We start from the raw sequence: 20291 nt of genomic DNA, 5'->3' as shown, positions 1-20291 counted from the left end.
GGGACTGAATGGGAGACCGCAGAAGGCAAGGCTCGGGATTCCTCCTGTGCAGAGGGAGTAGCCTGACACCTAACATTTCCGCCCTCCTAGGGCCTCCTCCTCCTGAGCTTTGCTACGCTCAAAGGCCGCAATGAGCAGAAGAGCACAGACATTCTCCACAGGCTCCCAGGTCCTATCTTCTGGGCCATGACCCTTCCAGTCCACCAGATAATACCTTTTGCCACATACCACCTTGCACCCCACGATGACATTAACCTCCTACTCGTCCGAGGACAAGCCTCATGTCCCGGCAGATGACTCGGAAAACCGGGACATGTGGACAGGCTTAAGGAGGGATACGTGGAAGGTGTCTGTAATACCTAGACATGGAGGAAGGGCCAAATGGTAGACCACAGGGTTGACTTGCTCAAGGACCTTGAAGCGACCTATGAAGTGAGGTGCGAACTTAGTGGACTCCACCCGCAGTCTGATGTTACAAGTGGAGAGCCACGCCAAGTCGCTAGGAGCAAAGGTCGGAGTGGGGCGCCAGTGTGCATCAGCGGAGACCCTAATTCTCTCTTTGGAGGCCCGGATGGCATCCTGAGTGCGGTCCCAAATGTCACGTGCCTCCACCTCCCAGTCTGCCACCCAAGAGTCAGTGGATGACACGGGCATGGGCACAGGGACACGCGGATGCTGGCCGCAATTAAGAAGGAGTGGGGTCTGACCAGTGGAGTCTGCCACAGCATTGTTGAAGGCAAACTCCGCCCACGGCAGCAAGGATGCCCAGTCATCCTGCCTGGCCAAGACAAAATTTCGTAGTTATGTGACCAGGGTCTGGTTGGCCCTCTCTACCAACCCGTTTGTCTCGGGGTGATAGGCCAAGAAGAGATTCAGCTCAATGCTAAGCAAGCGACAGAGCTCTCTCCAAAACCGAGACATGAACTGGGGACCCTGGTCTCTGACAATCTTGTCCGGCATGCCGTGTAGGCGGAAGACATGCTTGATGAACAACGTTGCCAGGCTCCATGCAGAAGGTAGCTGAGAGAGAGGCACCAGGTGCACCATCTTAGAGAAATGGACGATGACAACCCAAATGACCGTGCTGCCACTGGACTTGGGCAGTCCCACCACAAAGTCCATGCCGACCATTTCTCAGGGCCTGTCCACCACCGGGGAATGTAGCCCAGCAGGCTGTTGCCGAGGAAACCTATTCTGGGTGCAAGAGACGTACACCCGAATATAGTCTCCGACGTCACAGGCCATATGCGGCCACCAGTACGTCCTCACCAGAAGCTCAGAGGTCCGTTTTGTCTCAAAATGTCCACCCACCTTGGATGAGTGAGCCCAAGAGAGGACATCAGGTCACAGTCGGGCAGGGACAAAAGTCTTGTGAAGGTCTTAGAGAAAAGGTGTGAAGGTCTTAGAGAAAAAGAAGCATGGCTGATTCCGACCTTGCGCGTCCTTCTGGAAGAGCACCTCTCCGTCACCGACGTAAGAGGCATCCATCTCTAAAATGAAAGGTTTATCTTCAGCGGGGCGATGTAGAATGGAAGCGCTAGCAAAATGGGACTTGATGGGGGCGAAAGTTTTGGAGACAGGTTTCAACCCCAACTTGGGATTTGCTCCCTTCTTGGTGAGGGGATGAATTGGCGATAGTAATTTATGAACCCCATAAAGCGCTGCACCACTTTGAGAATGGGGCTCCTGCCAATCCATCACCGCCTGTAGTTTGGCAGGATCCATAGCCAATACCTTGGCAGAGATGATATAGCCCAGGAAAGGCAAGGACTCCTGCTCAAACACACACTTCTCCAACTTGGCATAGAGGGAGTATGCCCGCAGGAGGTCGAAAACTTTGCAAACATCTATCCGGTGGGAGTCAATATCTGGAGAGTACTATAGATGAGAATATCATCCAGATAGACTACTACCGAGGTGGTAAGCATATCCTGGAAGATATCGTACACAAAGTCTTGGAAGATGGCCGGATCATTACAGAGCCCGAAGGGCATCACCAGGTATTAATAGTGCCCGTCCCTGATGTTAAATGCCGTCTTCCATTTGTCCACCTCAAGGATGCGAATCAGGTTGTAAACCCCCCGCAGATCAAGTTTGGTAAACACTCTCACTCCCCGTAGCCTATCAAACAGCTCTGACATCAGGGACAGAGGATACTTATTCTTAACGGTGATGGCATTAAGATTCCTGTAGTCGATGCAGGGAAGTTGTTCTCCATTTTTCTTTTGGACGAAGAAGAATACCGCCCCCGCTGGTGACAACGACTTCCTAATGAATCCTCTTGCCAGATTCTCTCTGATGTATTGAGACATGGCCTCTGTCTCTGGGAGAGATAGGGGATAGGCTCGACCCCAGGGAGGCTCAGCACCAGGCAAGTGGTCAATAGGACAGTCATCGAAGCGATGCGGGGGAAGGGTCTCCGCTGCCTTCTTGGAGAACATGTCTGCATACTGTTGATAGTGTTGGAGAGAGAGGAAAGATCTGTGGGGACCTCGGTGGAGGCAGCCTGAACGCACTCTCTCTGACATCTACCCTCACAGGATTTACTCAATCCCAGAATTCTCCCTGAGGACCACTCTACAGGAGGGGAGTGGTAGCGTAGCCAGGGGACCCCTAAAAGTACCTGATCGATACCTTCGGGCATGACGAGAAGGGATACCATCTCCTGATGGGATGGAGACACCGAGAGTATCAATGGGGTGTTCTGGTGGGTAATCGGTGAGGGTAGAGTCACGCCATTCACCACTCTGACATTGACTGGTTTAGCTAGCATAACCAGGGGTATTGCATGCTGTTGAACAAAGGCAGACGATGTAAAATTGCCCTCCGCTCCGGAGTCCATGCAAACCACCACCAGAGTGGAGGAACCAAACTCCAGCATCCCCTCAAAGGACAACTTGGAGGAAAACGTCGCTGAGTCCAGTAAGCATCCTCCAATGACCACTGGAAGGGAGCGTTTTCCCGACCGCTGTGGGCACCTATTGGCAAGGTGTCCAAACTGCCGGCACACATAACAGACCACGGATGCTCGAGCGGACCGATACCTGGCTCCCGCACTAGAACCCTCCGTGGCCTCTTGGAGCTCGGATGCCCTATCGGAAGACTCCAGAGGTTTAGAAAAACCTAAACCTCTACCTACACTGGGCCCACTCCAAACCTCGCTCGACAAAGCAAAGGTCTATGCATGTAGAGATGGTGATAAGCTCCTCCAGTGTGGTGGGAATCTCCCTGGTGGACAGGGTGTCCTTCACGTGGTCAGCCATACCTCTCCAGAACACTGGGATGAGGACCTTGTCTGGCCACTCCAGCTCAGAGACCAGGGTCCAGAACTGGATGGCATATTGGCTGACCAAGGACAAGCCCTGTGACAGTGCCAGCAGCTGGAGTGTGGTATCATGGGTGATTTGCGGTCCCAGGAAGACCTGCTTCTGAGTAGCCAAGAACTTCGAGGCACTCTGCTCCACATTATCACCACCATCCCACAGCAGTGTGGCCCACTCCAAAGCCCTGCCTGACAAGAGGGAAACTACAAATCCCACCTTAGCCTGCTCGGAGGGGAATCGAGGAGCCAGCAGCTCAAGCTGAATAGCACACTGGCTGGCGAAACCCCTACAAGAAACACCATCGCCCAAGAACTTTTCGGGCAGTGGAAGGCGGGACAAAATCGGGGCAGTGATGACAGTGGTCATATGGGAGTCAGCCTCCATAGCTGCCTGAACTGTGACCGTGGTTACATTCACAGCTGAGGTTGGGCGCTTGAGAGCTGCCAACCTGCCCTCCAGCCACTGGATGCACCTGAGAAGTCGCTGTTTGTCCTCCATTACTAGCCAGACTCTGGCGCCAGTATAATGTTAGGGCTGGAGGAACGCACCAAGTAATAAAAAGGTGGTATCAGGGTGTGTTCGCAGCCCGGGGTCCACCGTACACAGATTTTACCTGCTGCTCGATAATGGCGGATGCTGTATGAAAATGCAATAGCTGGACACAGGCGGGTTAACATCACCCGGTGAGTAGAGCGGCGGATTCTGTTGCTGCACAGAAATACAAAAGATAAATGCCGGAGCCTGTTACGGAGTCATAATGAGTCAGTCAGCAGTTCACAAGCATCCTTCATCACACACACAACTAGCCACCTGAGTCTATACTAGCACATGGCCGAGCAGCCATGCGAACCTTTTATAGCAGCATCCTTCCGGGACCTTCCTATTGGTCCAATCATAACAGGCACGGGACCTGGGCATGTGAACCCTGAACTCCAATGATAGGTTGAGCCACGGACATGTTCAGTGAAGCAAAAGAGGAACTTAGTCCCAGGAGCTGCTCGCCGCTGGCTAGTGCAGGCTGCTATAGCTGAACCAGGGATGGCAGCAGCAACCAACCCGACAGCACTAGCTTGAGGAAGATGCCGGGACAGACGTCTTTGCTGAGCAGGTTCCTCTGCGGCCAGGACTGAATGGAAGACCACAGAAGGCAAGGCTCGGGATTCCTCCTGTGCAGAGGGAGAAACCTGATGCCTAACACCCACAAGAACAGCATGCCACAACACACCACACAAACACCAGACCACTCTAGACACACACAACACAAATACCACAACACCACCTCATAAATACCACATGTACACCAGACACACAAGCATGCAATGACCAAATACATGCAAACACACTCAGATAGATCCACCCTACACACGCGGATGAACATTACTGAGCAGCAATATTGGTCAGGTGAAAAATGCCTCATAGTAAGATTGTCATTATTGCTTACTATACAGGGAGCTTTCATCACCGAAGCTGCTGAGCTGAAGTGAAAGCTGAGCTCTAATTGGTTGCTATGGGCAACTAGACAAGTCTGCCTGTGAGGCAGTTTTCATTACTGAGATGTGAGCTCCTTCAGTTTAGAGTACTACTATGTGAGGGCTGCTCTGTATTTACTATTCAAAGCACTACAATGCATAGTTGTTTAACTGTAAACCAATTTTACTTTTTTGTCCATGAACTACTTATAGATTACACTGGAGGGAGGGAGGAAGGGTTGCACTATGTGGTTAATTGGGTGCAAATGTTTTATATGTTTGTGTAAGGTGTGCAAATTTTTATTTTTGATAAAAAATAGTTAAAAAATAGTTGTAATGGTTTATACTACATAATATGTATTTAATATGTAAAATCAATAAAAATGTTGAAATTAAAAAAAGTTGCTGTTCACATCAATGTTACCACAAAAGTAAAATGCCAAAATAATAAAAAATTTTAAGTGGAAAAATAAATATATTGTAGCTCTGTGAAAATGTAAATTTCAGGGTGACACTAAAAATTTTACTCTAGCTACCATAACCAACAATTTAACAGGAAGGAAACAGATGCTAAGCCAAGGAAAGCTACCCAGTTCTAACCGTACCTGCCTACATAAGTACTTTCAGACATTAGAGCGACACACTCAAATGTGCAGAGTGGTAGACTATCCACTCTCATAAACCACACATAAATGATACTAGTGTGCCCACAAGCGCCGCTGGGAGCCTTTTATACATTAGGCTCCAACCCAAACACTCACGCCCAGTCAGCTTAGGCATCACCTGCGGGCCAATCCAGAGCCGCCACCTCATCAGAGCAGCAAATGTCTGACCACCAATGAGCAGGCGCCACATCACGGACAAGCTCAGACGGATGATCTTTGGACTTAGACTCCCAAGTGTCAGGCTGCACCTGCCTATAGCTCATTACCATAGATTTGGCTGGGTATCCAACAATAGCCAAACGAATACCATGAGCCTGAGGAAGATGCTGGGACCAACGTCTGTGCTGAACAGCACTCGCAGCAGCCGGACTGGAATGGGAGACTACAGCACCAGGCAATGCTGATGCCGAACACAGCATATGCCATTTTGTCTGCCTTTTTATACAGCAGTCTATCAAATAAAGAATCCATCAGGTAACTGTTGTGGCATATTACTCCTGCTAAATTATAGAAATGGCATAATAAGGGATATTGTCTCCATGTCTATAAGTACATAAACCTTGCTGTATCTTTTGCAAATTATAAGGGCAAGTGCACTAAAATTATTACATTTTATAAAATTAAAAACACTCATCAGAAATAATACCATTTCTAAACCCATATGCATTCCATGTCTTGATATTACAGAAAAAAAGTATTTCAAAATACTCTCACAAGACTTCTATCATCAGTTTCCCATCCAATTCTGACAATTCCAAGGATGATAATATCCATCTTCTTCCAGTAGATACACTTTCACTAAGGTAGCTGAAAACATTGGAATGCCATTAACATGCAGATTAACCCTATATCTGCTGGTTCCTAACATGTGAGAATATGACAGATTCCCTTTAAAAGAACAGCTTCCTGTATACTTCTATTCTCAATATTATTTTGAATAATGAGGTGGCAATTTATCATTGCCTTTGATCCTCATTTATGACTTGATTTTATTTTTACACCAAAAAGTGTGACTTTTTCTATTTAATACTGCTCTCAATGTGCTTAAAAAGTTGATATTTCACTTGATTTTAATTTGCATGAAGTTTAAAACAGGCCATCCAAAAGCAGAATTTAAATGAGTAGACATAAAAACAACCCTATCAATATGGGTATCTAAATGAAATATATAACTTATAATTTCTTTTTTATTTGAAGGTGTCATTAGAACAGCTTTACCAAACATGGACCGAGAAGTCAAGGAACAATATCAAGTACTTATTCAAGCCAAGGACATGGGAGGACAACTTGGTGGCTTGGCGGGAACTACCACTGTTAATATAACGCTAACTGATGTCAATGACAACCCACCCAGATTTCCTAAAAGTAAGTGTACAGTTTAAGTATATTTCATATCTGGGTTTCTGGATTTTTTTTATAGCATCCAAAAGTTTTTTTGCTGTTTATTACCATTACATAAGTGCATAAGCAAAAGCTTCCAGGTCAAAAAAAAAACAGTAACAGCAACTTCTGGTATAATCTAATATGCTACTGGGCTCCCTCAGTCAAGGATTGCTACCTCCAAATCCCTTATGGATGTTACTTTGTACATAGCTATTTATATGCAAGTTTGCTATATAAATATATTATTATAAGGTATAATAGCTATGAACCCATTCTACACCTGGATGGCGAGCATTTTTATTGGTATATGGTCTCCCATCCTGGTATGTGCTGCCCCCATCCTATCCTGGTGTGCATGGCACCCCTCATCCCTATCCTGGTATGCATGGTACCCTATTCCTCATCCTGGTATGCATGGACCCCCCAATGCTGGTAAGCATGGCACCCTATTCCTCATCCTGGTATGCATGGTCCCCTCACCCCCAATCCTGGTATGCATGGTACCCTCTTATCCCTATCCTGGTATGTATGGTCCCCTCACCCCCCTATCTTGGTACGCATGGCCTCCTCACCCCCCAATCCTGGTATGCATGGTCCTCTCACCCCCCAATCCTGGTATGCATGATCCCCTCACCCACCTATTCTGGTATGCATGGTCCTCTCACTCCCATATTCTGGTTTGCATGGCCCTCTCACCCCGCTATCCTGGTAAGTATGGTCCTCTCAATCTCCTATCCTGGTATGCATGGTCCTCTCATCACCCCTATCTTGGTATGCATGGACCCTCACCCCCCATTCCTGGTATGCATGGTCCCCTCACCCCCTTTCGTGGTATGCATGGTCCCCTCACCCCCCTTTCATGGTATGCATGGTCCCCTCACCCCCTTTCGTGGTATGCATAGTCCCTTCACTCCTTTTCCTGGTATGCATGGTCCCCTCACTCCCCTTTTGTGGTATGCAAGGTCCCCTCACTCCCCTTTCGTGGTATGCATGTTCCTCTCACTCCCCTTTCGTGGTATGCATGGTCCCCTCACACTCCTTTCGTGGTATGCATGGTCTTCTCACTCCTCTTTTGTGGTAAGCATGGTCCCCTCACCCCCCGTTTTGCGGTATGCATGGTCCCCTCACCCTCCTTTTGTGCTATGCATGGTTCCCTCACCCTCCTTTTGTGGTATGCATGGTCCCCTCAACCTCTTTTCGTGGTATGCATGGTCTCCTCACCCCCCTTTCATGGTATGCATGCTACCCCTCACCCCCCTTTCATGGTATGCATGATCCCCTCACTCCCCTTTCATGGTATGCATGATCCCCTCACCCCTTTTGTGGAATGCATGGTCCCCTCACCCTCCTTTCATGGTATGCATGGTCCCCTCACCCTCCTTTTGTGGTATGCATGGTCCCCTCATCCCCCTTTTGTCGTATGCATGGTCCTCTCACCCTCTTCTCGTGGTATGCATGGTCCACTCACCCCCTTTTGTGGTATGCATGGTCCCCCTCATCCCCCTTTCGTGGTATTCATGGTCCTCTCACCTCCTATCCTAGTATGCATGGCCCCCTCACCCCCTATTCTGGTATGCATGGTCCCCTCACACCCCTATACTGGTATGCATGCTACCCCTCACCCCCCAATACTGGTATGCATGGTCCCCTCACCCCCATTTCCTGGTATACATGGTCCACTCACCCCCTTTTGTGGTATGCATGGTCCCCCTCACCCCCCTTTCATGGTATTCATGGTCCTCTCACCTCCTATCCTGGTATACATGGTCCCCTCACCCCCCTTTCGTGGTATGCATGCTACCCCTCACCCCCCTTTCATGATATGCATGATTCCCTCACTCCCCTTTCATGGTATGCATGATCCCCTCACCCCCTTTTGTGGAATGCATGGTCCCCTCACCCTCCTTTCATGGTATGCATGGTCCCCTCACCCTCCTTTCGTGGTATGCATGGTCCCCTCACCCCCCTTTTGTGGTATGCATGGTCCACTCTCCCTCTTCTCGTGGTATGCATGGTCCACTCACCCCCTTTTGTGGTATGCATGGTCCCCCTCACCCCCCTTTCGTGGTATTCATGGTCCTCTCACCTCCTATCCTGGTATGCATGGCCCCCTCACCCCCTATTCTGGTATGCATGGTCCCCTCACACCCCTATCCTGGTATGCATGCTACCCTTCACCCCCCAATACTGGTATGCGTGGTCCCCTCACCCCTCCTTTCGTGGTATGCATGGTCCCCTCACCCTCCTTTCATAGTATGCATGGTCTCCTCACCTCCCTTTCGTGTATGCATGGTACCCTCACCCCCCTTTCGTGGAATGCATGGTCCCTTCACCCCCCTTTTGTGGTATGCATGCTACCTACCCCTCATCCCCCTTTTGTGGTATGCATGATCCCCTCACCTCCCTTTTGTGGTATGCATAGTCCCCTCACCCCCTTTCGTGGCATGGTCATCTCACCCTCCTTTCATGGTATGCATGGTCCCCTCACCCTCCTTTCGTGGTATGCATGATCACCTCACCCCCTTTTGTGGTATGCATGGTCCCCTCACCCCCTTTTGTGATATGCATGGTCCCCCTCACCCCCCTTTCGTGTTTTGCATGGTCCCCTCACCCTCTTTTCGTGGTATGCATGGTCTCCTCACCCCCCTTTCATGGCATGCATGGTCCCCCTCACCCCCCTTTTGTGGTATGCATGGTCCTCTCACCCCCCTATCCTGGTATGCATGGTCCCCTCACACCCCTATCCTGGTATGCATGCTACCCTTCACCCCCCATTACTGGTATGCGCGGTCCCCTCACCCCTCCTTTCCTAGTATGCATGGTCCTCTCACCCCCTATCCTAGTATGCATGGTCCCCCTCACCCCTATTAAACTGCACACATGCAAAAAAAACATTTATACTCAACCTTCTTTTCTGTGCTCCAGCGTTGTCACATTCTGCTGGAGGCCGGGGGAGGAGTCTGTTGCCGAAGTACGCGCATGCCCATAGCGCTCTCCAGCGCCATATTGCTGAAGACACACTGCAAATGTGTGTTCTGTAAAATGGCGCCGGATCGCGCTATGCGCATGCGTGATTCCGGCCGCACTCCTGCCCCAATCTCCGGCCGGAGAGAAGCACCGCGGCAACGCTCCTCCCGGTCAGGTAAGTATGTATGTATGGCGCCCGAGATCTCTGTATGTAAGCATACCGCCATCTCCGGGTGCCATGCACACTCCTCACTGCTGACTGCCTCATTCTGTCTGGAGCCAGACTGCGCAGGCGCGTCGCACTTGCGCAGTCTATAAAGGCTTCGGACAGAGTGACGCTTAGCCCGTTATATTATAGATAGGGATGATTAATAAAAAAATCAAATCTGATATGAATTTCCCAAAAAATATCAGATTCTGGTGTAGTCAAATTTTCCAGAATTCAAATAGCAAGAATCTAGCAAGATTTCTGCTAGACGAATAACATTTTCTGGATTTTTTTAAGGGCCATGAAGGGAAGGATTAAAACAAGCAAAACACTTTATACTTACCTTTGTAGAACCAAATTGGGCTTGTTCTGCTGATCTGCAGATGTCAAAGCCCCTAACTCTTCCATGTGGATCTTTAGCTTTTAAGTGCTGAAACAGGGGTGGGGGAAATGAGAAGTTGCGTTGGCGAGTGTGTCAGTGTAGACAAAGATTTGGGTGAGGGTCTTGATCAGGTGAGTTTAATATACTTTTATTTATATTTCAACTCCTTCCCTTCTGTCTTTCATTAAGCTTTTGGGTCTGGAGAGATCTTGAAGTATAATAAATGCCTTTTCAAATCAGTGTGAGCACTGATTTTATTTAGACCAAAATCACTCTGTTGACTGTTTCGAGCTAATCTACACAAAACTAATTTTGAGAGATTTGCTTATTTCTAATTGCAAAAAGCTAATTAGTATTGCCCACTATTAAATATGTTACATGCTCCCATCTCATTAACTGTGTTAAGGTGTCATTTTTTTTTTTTTTTTTACGTATGTCCATTGCTATTGGTCACACTTGCTTCCATTGCCTAGATCCTCTTTTATGAGGATGGTGAACTGATTATTTTCCTTATACTGGCCCGCTGTATCTTGAAATAATGAAGGCTTTAGTTGGCCAGTGGCCATGCAGTGATCAAGTGATATTGTTTTTTCACATAACTGACAGAAGACATAGCTTTGGGATTAGGGAGACTGGTGCTATTCCAAGAGATAAGTATGCTTTTTAATTTTGTGACGCACCGCTGAAATATTAAGAAAGGGTGCTACAACCACTTTAAATAATTGTCTTGTTTTGCAAGATCAAACAAAGGAATGCAATCTTTGGATGACTTATTTGATGGCTATTTTCCCACACCAGAACTTTGATTTATGTTTTATATAGTTTTCTAAGCCAATAACTATGCCTAAATCTGCACAGCAACTACAATAAAAATATAGTGAAGGGGTTTGCCCCTTTTCAATGTCTTGGACCCATTTCTAATTTTAGCGCACGAGTATTGATTCAAAATAGTGATTATGGTATGTGATAGTGGCTGATATTCTAGCCTGATAAGTAGAGTACATAAAATGTTACTATTAGTAATTCTCGATATGTAAATGTCCAAAGCATCAAGTGTGTGCTGAGCGTGGCATAAACACTTTTAGAATGACCTTTTACACAAAGAAAAGTGAGATAAAACATGGCCTTTACAGGAGCTGATGACATAGATGTGGAGCTTCTTTTAATTCTTGATGATCTACTTTCCTTCAAAATGATTAGTAACCTGAGGCTTTTTTCTTTCAACTACATTCATCTTTTTCGTTTCATGAATTTCAAAGACCTGCAGACCCACATTTTCCCCTGACGGTATCTGTACTACTGTTCAGTCAAAATGATATCTCTCAGCATTTAATATTATGAATAACAATGTTTCTTTATAAATGAATAACTTAAGTAGCCAGAGGATTAGTGGAATCCTTAGCTCTCATTTTACAAAGATCATGTGCAATCTCTTGTATTTTTCCTAATAGGTTGCATTGACCAACCATGTAACACGACCTTTAGATAAATGAGCATAAGCCAATTTCAGCTCGTCTTTCATTTATTACAATGAAACTTAAAAATGATGTCTTTGTATATAGAGCCTATTCCAGAATAAAACTTGCTTTATTACTTCAAAAAGCCAATCTTTGCAGTTGATGAACTAAATAGTGACTCTTTTTGGCTACCAATGACGACACCTCAATAACATGTCCGTCTTAGGTTTCATAAATGATCTTTGTCAGGTGGATAATCAATTAGATGCTTAACAGTGCTTTTAAGTAATAATTGTGCTGTATAAGTGATTATTATAGTTAGGTTCTGAAGGAGATGTTGAAAATATGACACACTTTAGTAAAGTGTTCGGATTTGATGGAAAACGGCTAGGCTTATAATACAAACCTCAACCAAAATCGACTAAAAGCGCCGATACATATTTTAGGAAAATCAATGGAATTTATCGATTTTCATTGGACCACCTGACCATTTGATGTGTATAGGGACATCCTCCTATACTTCGAATTCACATGCTCCTTCCTTTTATTGTCATGGAAATAAACAATCACCCGATGTGGCTGAGAACTACTTTCTGTCCTCTTACTATAATATAGACACATAAGCTAAATTATTGATTGGATGACCACTTTTGCATTGAAAAAAAAGTACAAAATGTAGAATATTTTCTTTTAGTCTGTAGGAGAAAAAGATGTAATCAATAATGTTTGACAGTAAAGAAAAACCGTGCAGATCATATGTTTCTCCCAAATATGATCTATTTTTTTAATTCCCAGTTTAAATAACAACTTATGTAATTATAATTAGTTTAATAACTCCACATTTGATAAATATATGTGATTATTGTATGTCATTGTCTTTTTTCTGCTTTCAGGAGAAATAATTGGAACTTTCCTCTTTCCTGATCATTATTTTTTACCTCTAATTCTACACTAACATGCTTAGTCTATGGGATCTATAACTACTCAACGTAATTTATGGAGGTCTTCTCACAGACAAAGCACACTTTTATCAATGAATCTTGAAATAAAAATAAGTTTCACAATTCGATGTGTTAAAAAAGATGTGACGTTACAGAGAAAAACTTATAAATGTGCCCCTGCTATGTACTGTGTAATGCTATGCCTGACTGTACAGGAACATGGTCTGATCATACCACAGCTACTGGCCAAATGAGGATGCAAAAGAGAGTTTACAGACAGGACTACTTGGGTTCACAGTTGCTGGTTTCTTTAAGGAAAAACTTTTTCCTGCCTGTTTAGAAACATATTTTACCTCACAGAAAGAATAATTTGTGATCACATGCTGTCCTGCCTGTATACTCTCTTTTGCTTCCTCCCCTACCCAGAAGCTGAGGTATCACAAACCATGTTCTTGCACTGTCTGACACATCCATTACACAGGAACACATTTATAAGATTATTTGGGGACAAGAACATTTTTCTGACACCTCCAATGTTGAAACTTATTTTCAATCTATAATCTATTAATTAAAATGTATTTTGCTTGTGGAACAACCCCTTTAAGAAAATTGATTATGCATTAAAAGGTTTTTTCATCAAATTCACAGTGAAGCTCCATGGAACAAGGGGGTGTAAATAAAAAAGGATGCGGTATTGATTGACATTTTCATGCTTCAAATGCTTGAAATGTCAAACAGGGTTCATTACATTTTCCCTAAATAAAATAACACTTTTCCTTTTCTTTAACCAGTTTTTGGGACTTTTGAGTAGCAAGTTAAGTTAGTAAAGTTGTAAAAATGCCCCAAATTCAAAGCTTCTCCAGAAATCTTACTCCAGGAGAGGACTAAAGAGAGATGCACAAAAAAATGCAACATTTGGTAAAAGTCACAGTTTATGAATCTCTCTAAAACATCTGACTTAGCAGAGATGTCAAGGAAAATGAAGGAGACTTTTAAAAAGAGAACTCAAAATGTGTTGCAAAATGTTTAGAGAATATGGCACAAATTCTAAACCTCTAAAAAAGAAAACTAGTCCACAAAGATGGAGAAATAGCAATGATGAATCGTGGCATCGCTGCTTTGGTTTTGTTAACTGGCAATGTAGGTAAAAAGGAAATTACTGGAGACCATCAACACAGCAGTGACTTTTTTTTAACACTGCTGTCAGTGATTGACTGCAGCATCTAAATGGTGATTAAAGAGGTAGTCGCAATCTAAGCTATCACCATAGGATCTGTTGTAACTACCGCTGTCAGGGGAAAGGTGGTCTGAATAAATGGGTACATTGACTACGGGGAAAAAAAATAAAAAAAAGGAAAATCCAGCATGACATGAATTGTCAGTAACAGTATTATGATCCAATGACTGTTTACAGCCCTATGGATGCATATTTAGAGGGAACCTGTCAGCAGAAAAAATGCTATTGACCTGCAGGCATGGTGATAATCTGCAGGTTAATAGCATTACTAACCTGTTAGGTGCCCGCACTAAGCAGAGCGCTGTGGGGAGAAAATTATTTTTATTCCCCCAAGCAGCATTCCAATTTCATTCACGGGGGTGGCACTGGAGTGGGTTCAGTCACTGATCTGAGAATATAGAGCGGCGGCTGTATCAAAGCCCCCAGCCTTGACTGACGCTGACTCTACATGGAGGCAGTCAGGTCCGGAAGCACGGGTACAGCCGCCTCTCTAAATACTCAAAACAGTTACTGAACAGTACCAACCACGTCCGCATGACTTAAACAGAATGCTGCTTGAGGGAATAACGTAAATTTTCTCCCCAGCGTTCGGATACATGCAGGCGCCCAGCATATTAGTAAAGCTATTAACCTGTAAATTAACCTATATCTTCAGGTCAATGCATTGTTAATATTCAAGCTCAGAATTAGGCAACCAGATAAATAGCTAAACTTCAATATAATGTGTGAAATGTCACTGTTCATTTAATAGGTTTTTCTAATGTATTCTAACCAGATGTCATGATTTTACAGTGTTTCTGTAAAGAGGTTCTCACTTCACTTTTTGTGGAAAATAACTATCCTTTGTCAAACTCATAGAAATTAAGGGAACATTGGATCTTCAATTTTGGGATCAGGAAGTACTAGTGGTCAGATTCTGAATCATCATAAATTTATCATATAATGATGACATATGTTTAAATAACTATTATAGCCCACTACTATCTAATTGAAGTTATTGCAGCTTAGATCTATTCAACTAAATGGGGACTGAACTACAGTACCATACAAATGCCACTTCACAACCTTTGACATACGTTTATGTCAAAGGTCATGTACCTGTTTATCATGCGGGCTCGCACACTGAGCCTACATCTTTTCCTGAACATGATGACTGATTTAGTTAGCCATCATGTTCATTTAACAGTCATGGGTTGGGCAATGCTCCATCCGTGGCTGTTAACCAGTTACATTTTACCCATGCGGTCAGCAAAAGCATCATTCATCCCGCCCATTGACGCCACTATCACGTGAAAGCAGGGTGCCAATTTGGTTGTCATAGCAGCCGGTGGTCTGCTGATGACACCCATGCTTGTCATTATGATCCTCTTGTTAACACAGGCTTGTACTGCACTGTCAAGTATAGCAAAAGCAATCAGACAATCGAAGCTTCAAAACCCCCAAGAGGACTATTCAATACATTAATAAGTGAGAAAAAATGTTTTTACCAATTTTTTCCTACTACATCATTGCAATAAAATGCAATAAGAGGGGATCAAAACATCATATATGCCTCAAAATGGTATAAATTAAAAACATTAACTTAGGGCACAAAGAATAAGCTTTCACACAGCCCCATATTCAGAAAAAAGGAAATGTTACAGGTCTGGGAAAATGGCACCATAAGCAAAAAAAATGTTTCTTACATAGTAACATAGTAACATAGTTTTGAAGGCTGAAGGAAGACCTTATGTCCATCTAGTTCAGCCTATTTTTAGTGCAGCTGTTCTGCATTGTTGATCCTGGGGAAGGCAAAAAACCCACAGAGTAGAAGCCAATTTTCTCCATAGGGAAAAAAATTCCTTCCCCTCAGCTGGGTCAACCATCTACCTATAATATTATGTTATTCGTAACCTTCTATACTGTTACTCACAAGAAAAGCATCCATTCCTTTCTTAAATTCATTCAGTGAGTTAGCCATCACCACTTCCTCAGGAAAAATTTGTGAATTTTTTTTCAGCACTTAAATAAAACAAAAATAAATGTTTGGTGTCTGTGTACTGGAACTGATATGGAGAATCATATTGTCAGGTCAGTTTTACTATATAATGAACATGGTATATAATAAAAAAACAAAAACTGCACTTTTTTCATTTTCATTGCGCTTGTCATTTTTTTTCCTGTTGTTTTGTGAATCATATGATAAAATGAATGATGTGATTGAAAAATACAATTTGTCCCACTTAAAATAAAGAACTCATATGGATATGGAGACTTAAAAATAAAAAAAATATGGCTCTTGGAATAAGAGGACAAAACAAAAGCACAAAAAATGGAAAATTACATGGTCATGAAGGGGTTAATCCACAATGCTCTTGTAAACAATGAAAGCAAAGATGTGGGATTTCTATTCTTTTGGATTTTTGGACCCTATTGTTCTTAAGTGTTCAAAATCCCTTTCATTAAAATTATATCAATTTGCTAATCTAAAATAAATGTATGCTGTTAGCAAAAATATTCATAATCATCATTCAAATATATTTAACTTCCCTCTAATTCAGTGTTTTCCTTGGCTAATTACAGACCTCATTTCCTTAGAATGACACTTAGAAATAAAATGTCAGCCATGCATGTATATCCAAGGTCACACTATATGATGTATGAGCATGTAAGATGCTCAAGGTTAGCACACACTTGGTGGCTTGCCTGCCTTGAATATATCAAAGGCTGACCCTGTTTCCATGAAGAATATACAAAGCAAGTCGATAAACCATGATAGAAATCAGTATATAGTATGTATGCCATATAATTAAGGCTGAAAGTACAAGTACTAGGGAACGCTTTTCAACGTGATTTATGTTTTGATGCATAGCATATATAATGCAGGCATGGAGGATAAAACCATCAATTATTTTTGAGAGACGTAATGTTCTATCTTTCGGTTTCATTGTTCATCCTATCTCTGCCATTACTACATGTTTTTAATAGTTTATTGACGTTGGATTAAATTACAGCACCTGTCCATTGTACAATGTTCATCTGAGAATGCAGGAATAATGGCTGCACTGTTTCCATATAGTAACAGCTAGATACAATATCTGAATACGTGTGAATCATTGTGTCATTATGAGTTTCTAATAAATTGGCCACAAGACATATTAGAAAATCTCCAATTAATGAAGACTAGAAAGGAAGTCAGAAACACCATGCCATAAAGGGAATATGTCGGCAGGTTTTTGCTACCTCATCTGAGAGCAACATGATGTAGGCAAAGAGAAGCTGAATCCAAAGACGTATCACTTAGATTACTGGGAGCAGCGGTTCTGACACAATCAGAGCTTTTACATTTAGTATGAAGCAGGGCTGAGAAAGCTAAACCCGCCCCCTCCAGGCTCTCCATGTACAAAGTCGATAGACAGTGAGCTGCTTATCACAGGAGGACTAGTGTAGTCTGGCAATGTTAATCTCTTCACAGTTAGTAAACAACAGTTTGATAAGTGACATCCCTGAATTCTGTGTCTAAAGGTCCCGCTACATTTAGCGATGCACCAGCGATCCGACAATGATGCAACCCAGTCAAGATCACTGGTGCATCTCTAAATGGTCACTAGTGAGCTGCCAAACATGCAGATCTCACCAGGGATGCAGCAGCAGTCGGCGGTCATCACTTACCTGTCACAACACAGTGAGGGTGACGTCTTCCCCCCGTGTCCATGGATTCACTCGTCGGCGCCAGCAGGAAGCCAACGACGATAAATGGACCATCCCATTTTCACGCGATCAGCAATATCCAGCAGGGAGCCGGGTCGGAGGTAAGTGCCACATGTAGCGAGATTGCTATCGATATGGCTGTTGCGTCACAAAATTGGTGACGCTTTAGCGATATCGCTAGCACTCTCGCTATGTGTGAAGGGGGCTTTAGTCTCTACGTCTGCTGTCTTCAGATAACATAGGAAAAACTTGCAGTTTCACTGTTAGACAATGTTTTAAGAGTAAATGGATTGTCCTTTGTAGCAAGTGGTCCTGGTTCAAGGGGATCCACAGCTGTGTGAATGTGCCAAAAGCTAATTGCCTTTAAGATAAGTGATTCTAGAGGATCCACAATTATGCCAGTGTGCCCAAGGTACATCGCAATCGTTGGTGGCAGTGGTGGATGCAGGCACCGCCGTGCCTGTGCAGTGAATTCACAATCCATTTACTCTTAAAACATTGTCTAACAGTGAAACTATCTAACCGATGACTACAATCTTTCTTCTCGAAGGGCGACTATATGATAAAGGCCATTGTGAGGCCGAAACATCAAAATAAGCTGTCGCTTCTTCACCGTCTAATAGAAATAAAGATTTTCCACTTTTGCAAAAATCCACGTGTGCAGTGACTCTATATTTGATTTATTCCTATATATTGGTCATGCTTTACCATATTGTATGTACTTTAGATGGAAACCATGCATGCTCTGTCTGTGAGCTAAATAACGCAGTGGTAATGTTGCTCTACAGAAGGATTTTTTTTCTTATATATGGGCTATAATGGTTACCAGGGTTCATTAACCTCATAATGACAGGGCAATACTTCATATTTGCACTTTTATTCCTTTTAAAAACCATATATAATGTGTATTTTTTTATTTTTCTGGCCACATAGCCATATAAAGTTACGTGTTCTTGCAGACAGAGTTGCACTTTTCTATGACATCATCCATTTTGCCATGTGATGTACAAAAAAAAAAATTCCTAAGAGATGAAATTGAAAAAAAAAATTGCCATTTTGCAATTTTTGGGAGATTTCATTTTATGGTGTTCACTGTGTGGTAAAAATAGCTAAATAGTAAAAATAGTATGGTTTTTCCAGGTCAGCATGACTATGGTGATACCAAAATTTCAAATTTGTTCTTGTTATTTAATTGTTGAAAAATCTGTAATAAAATAATTCAGGTTGCATCGCCATTTTCTGAGAAGGTCACAGGGTCAGCGGCTAGAAATGCTTCTGTCTGAGATAGCATCATTTATCAAGTTAGCAGAAGTGGGAGGAGGTCAACTTATACGGCGCTCTTCGTTAAAGGGATAATGCAAGACTTGAATCTAAATAGTCGCAGATGTGTATAGTATACACTGCCTAGCACGGTACTTACATTTTAGGCAAAAAATTGTTCTGAGTTTCATCTAGAAAAATGATATTTTCTTCTCACTGGACAACCTTGTGCAGTCCACGTTCAATCCTTTTTTATTATTAAAATTATGCAAGACTATTTGCATTTTACTACGTTACAGAATTGCAATGCATCCATAAAAATCGGAAGCTATACTGTATCTCTGTATGACATCCGAAATTAATTTCTCTAGCAAATTTAGTCAGTGATAAAAAATCGCTCATCTGCCCTGCCCTATTGAATAACACTTGTCCGAGTGCTGACTTTTTTTCTTGGACACCACTTGGACCAAAAATATGGTTGTGTGAACGAACACTTATAGTGAGTAAAAATATATGTGTTGTAGCCATGTATTTATTGTTTTATAATTTATGATAACTGGATATTTTAGAATAATTTCAAAGAATCTGTCCCAACACTGGCCTAGTCTCAAATAGTCAAATAGGGACTCAAAATTAAAAGGGTTGGCTTTGAACATTTATATTGATGGTCTACCTTAGGATTCATCATCACCAGTATTAAATCATTGGGCATCAGACCTGTCATCCCCACCTTTTAAAGACTCCAATATATCCTCAGTGTCCAAAGCCCCAACAACACAGCTCTGTATATTGTGTAGCAGCAGTTCTCTGACTATGCTGCTCATCTCTGCATGTATTCACATCAGCCTACTAATTACTGCTCAGATGGACAGGAATAAACCAGAAAATACCCCCTTAGACAATCATCGAATGTTAGAGTTGGCAGGGACTAATATAGTCATCGTGCCCAACCCCCTGCTCAATGCAGGATTCACTAAACCATCTCAGACAGATGTCTGTCCAACCTCCGTTTGAAGACTTCCATTGCAGGAGAACTCACCACCTCCATTGAAGGAGAACTCACCACCACCCCTTCATACTGACAACTGATGAACCTACTATATTTTTTGTTAGCTTCTATTGGCCTACAGGCCACTTGAATGTGACTAGGTGTAATTTTCTGCACCACCAGGTAGCTTGTTTAGAAAAGTAAATTAGTTGCAGTTTCATACCAGTGCTGAGTCCTTTTAATTCTCAGGATCATTGGGGGTCTCACATGGAGGAGCGCAATTGATCATACACTTGGTTCTCATTATAGTGATACGCCTTC

At 43.3% G+C, this 20291-nt stretch overlaps 1 protein-coding gene across 2 annotated transcripts in view; it reads left to right on the top strand.

Annotated features, from left to right (window-relative positions):
- LOC141084627 (cadherin-12-like) overlaps positions 1–20291 on the top strand; it is a 1440185-nt gene that overhangs the window by 1348682 nt on the left and 71212 nt on the right. For both annotated transcript variants that reach the window (XM_073569451.1, XM_073569452.1), the window contains one exon: positions 6655–6822. In XM_073569451.1, coding sequence (XP_073425552.1) covers positions 6655–6822 — 168 coding nt within the window. The remainder of the gene's footprint in view (positions 1–6654; positions 6823–20291) is intronic.

This window comes from Dendrobates tinctorius, unplaced genomic scaffold (assembly GCF_039654945.1).
Source record: "Dendrobates tinctorius isolate UK_male_01 unplaced genomic scaffold, ASM3965494v1 ptg000025l, whole genome shotgun sequence".
NCBI classification, from domain to species: Eukaryota; Metazoa; Chordata; class Amphibia; order Anura; family Dendrobatidae; genus Dendrobates; species Dendrobates tinctorius.
The sequence above is the reverse complement of the archived record's forward strand: the minus strand, read 5'-3'. Positions and strand labels throughout refer to the sequence as shown.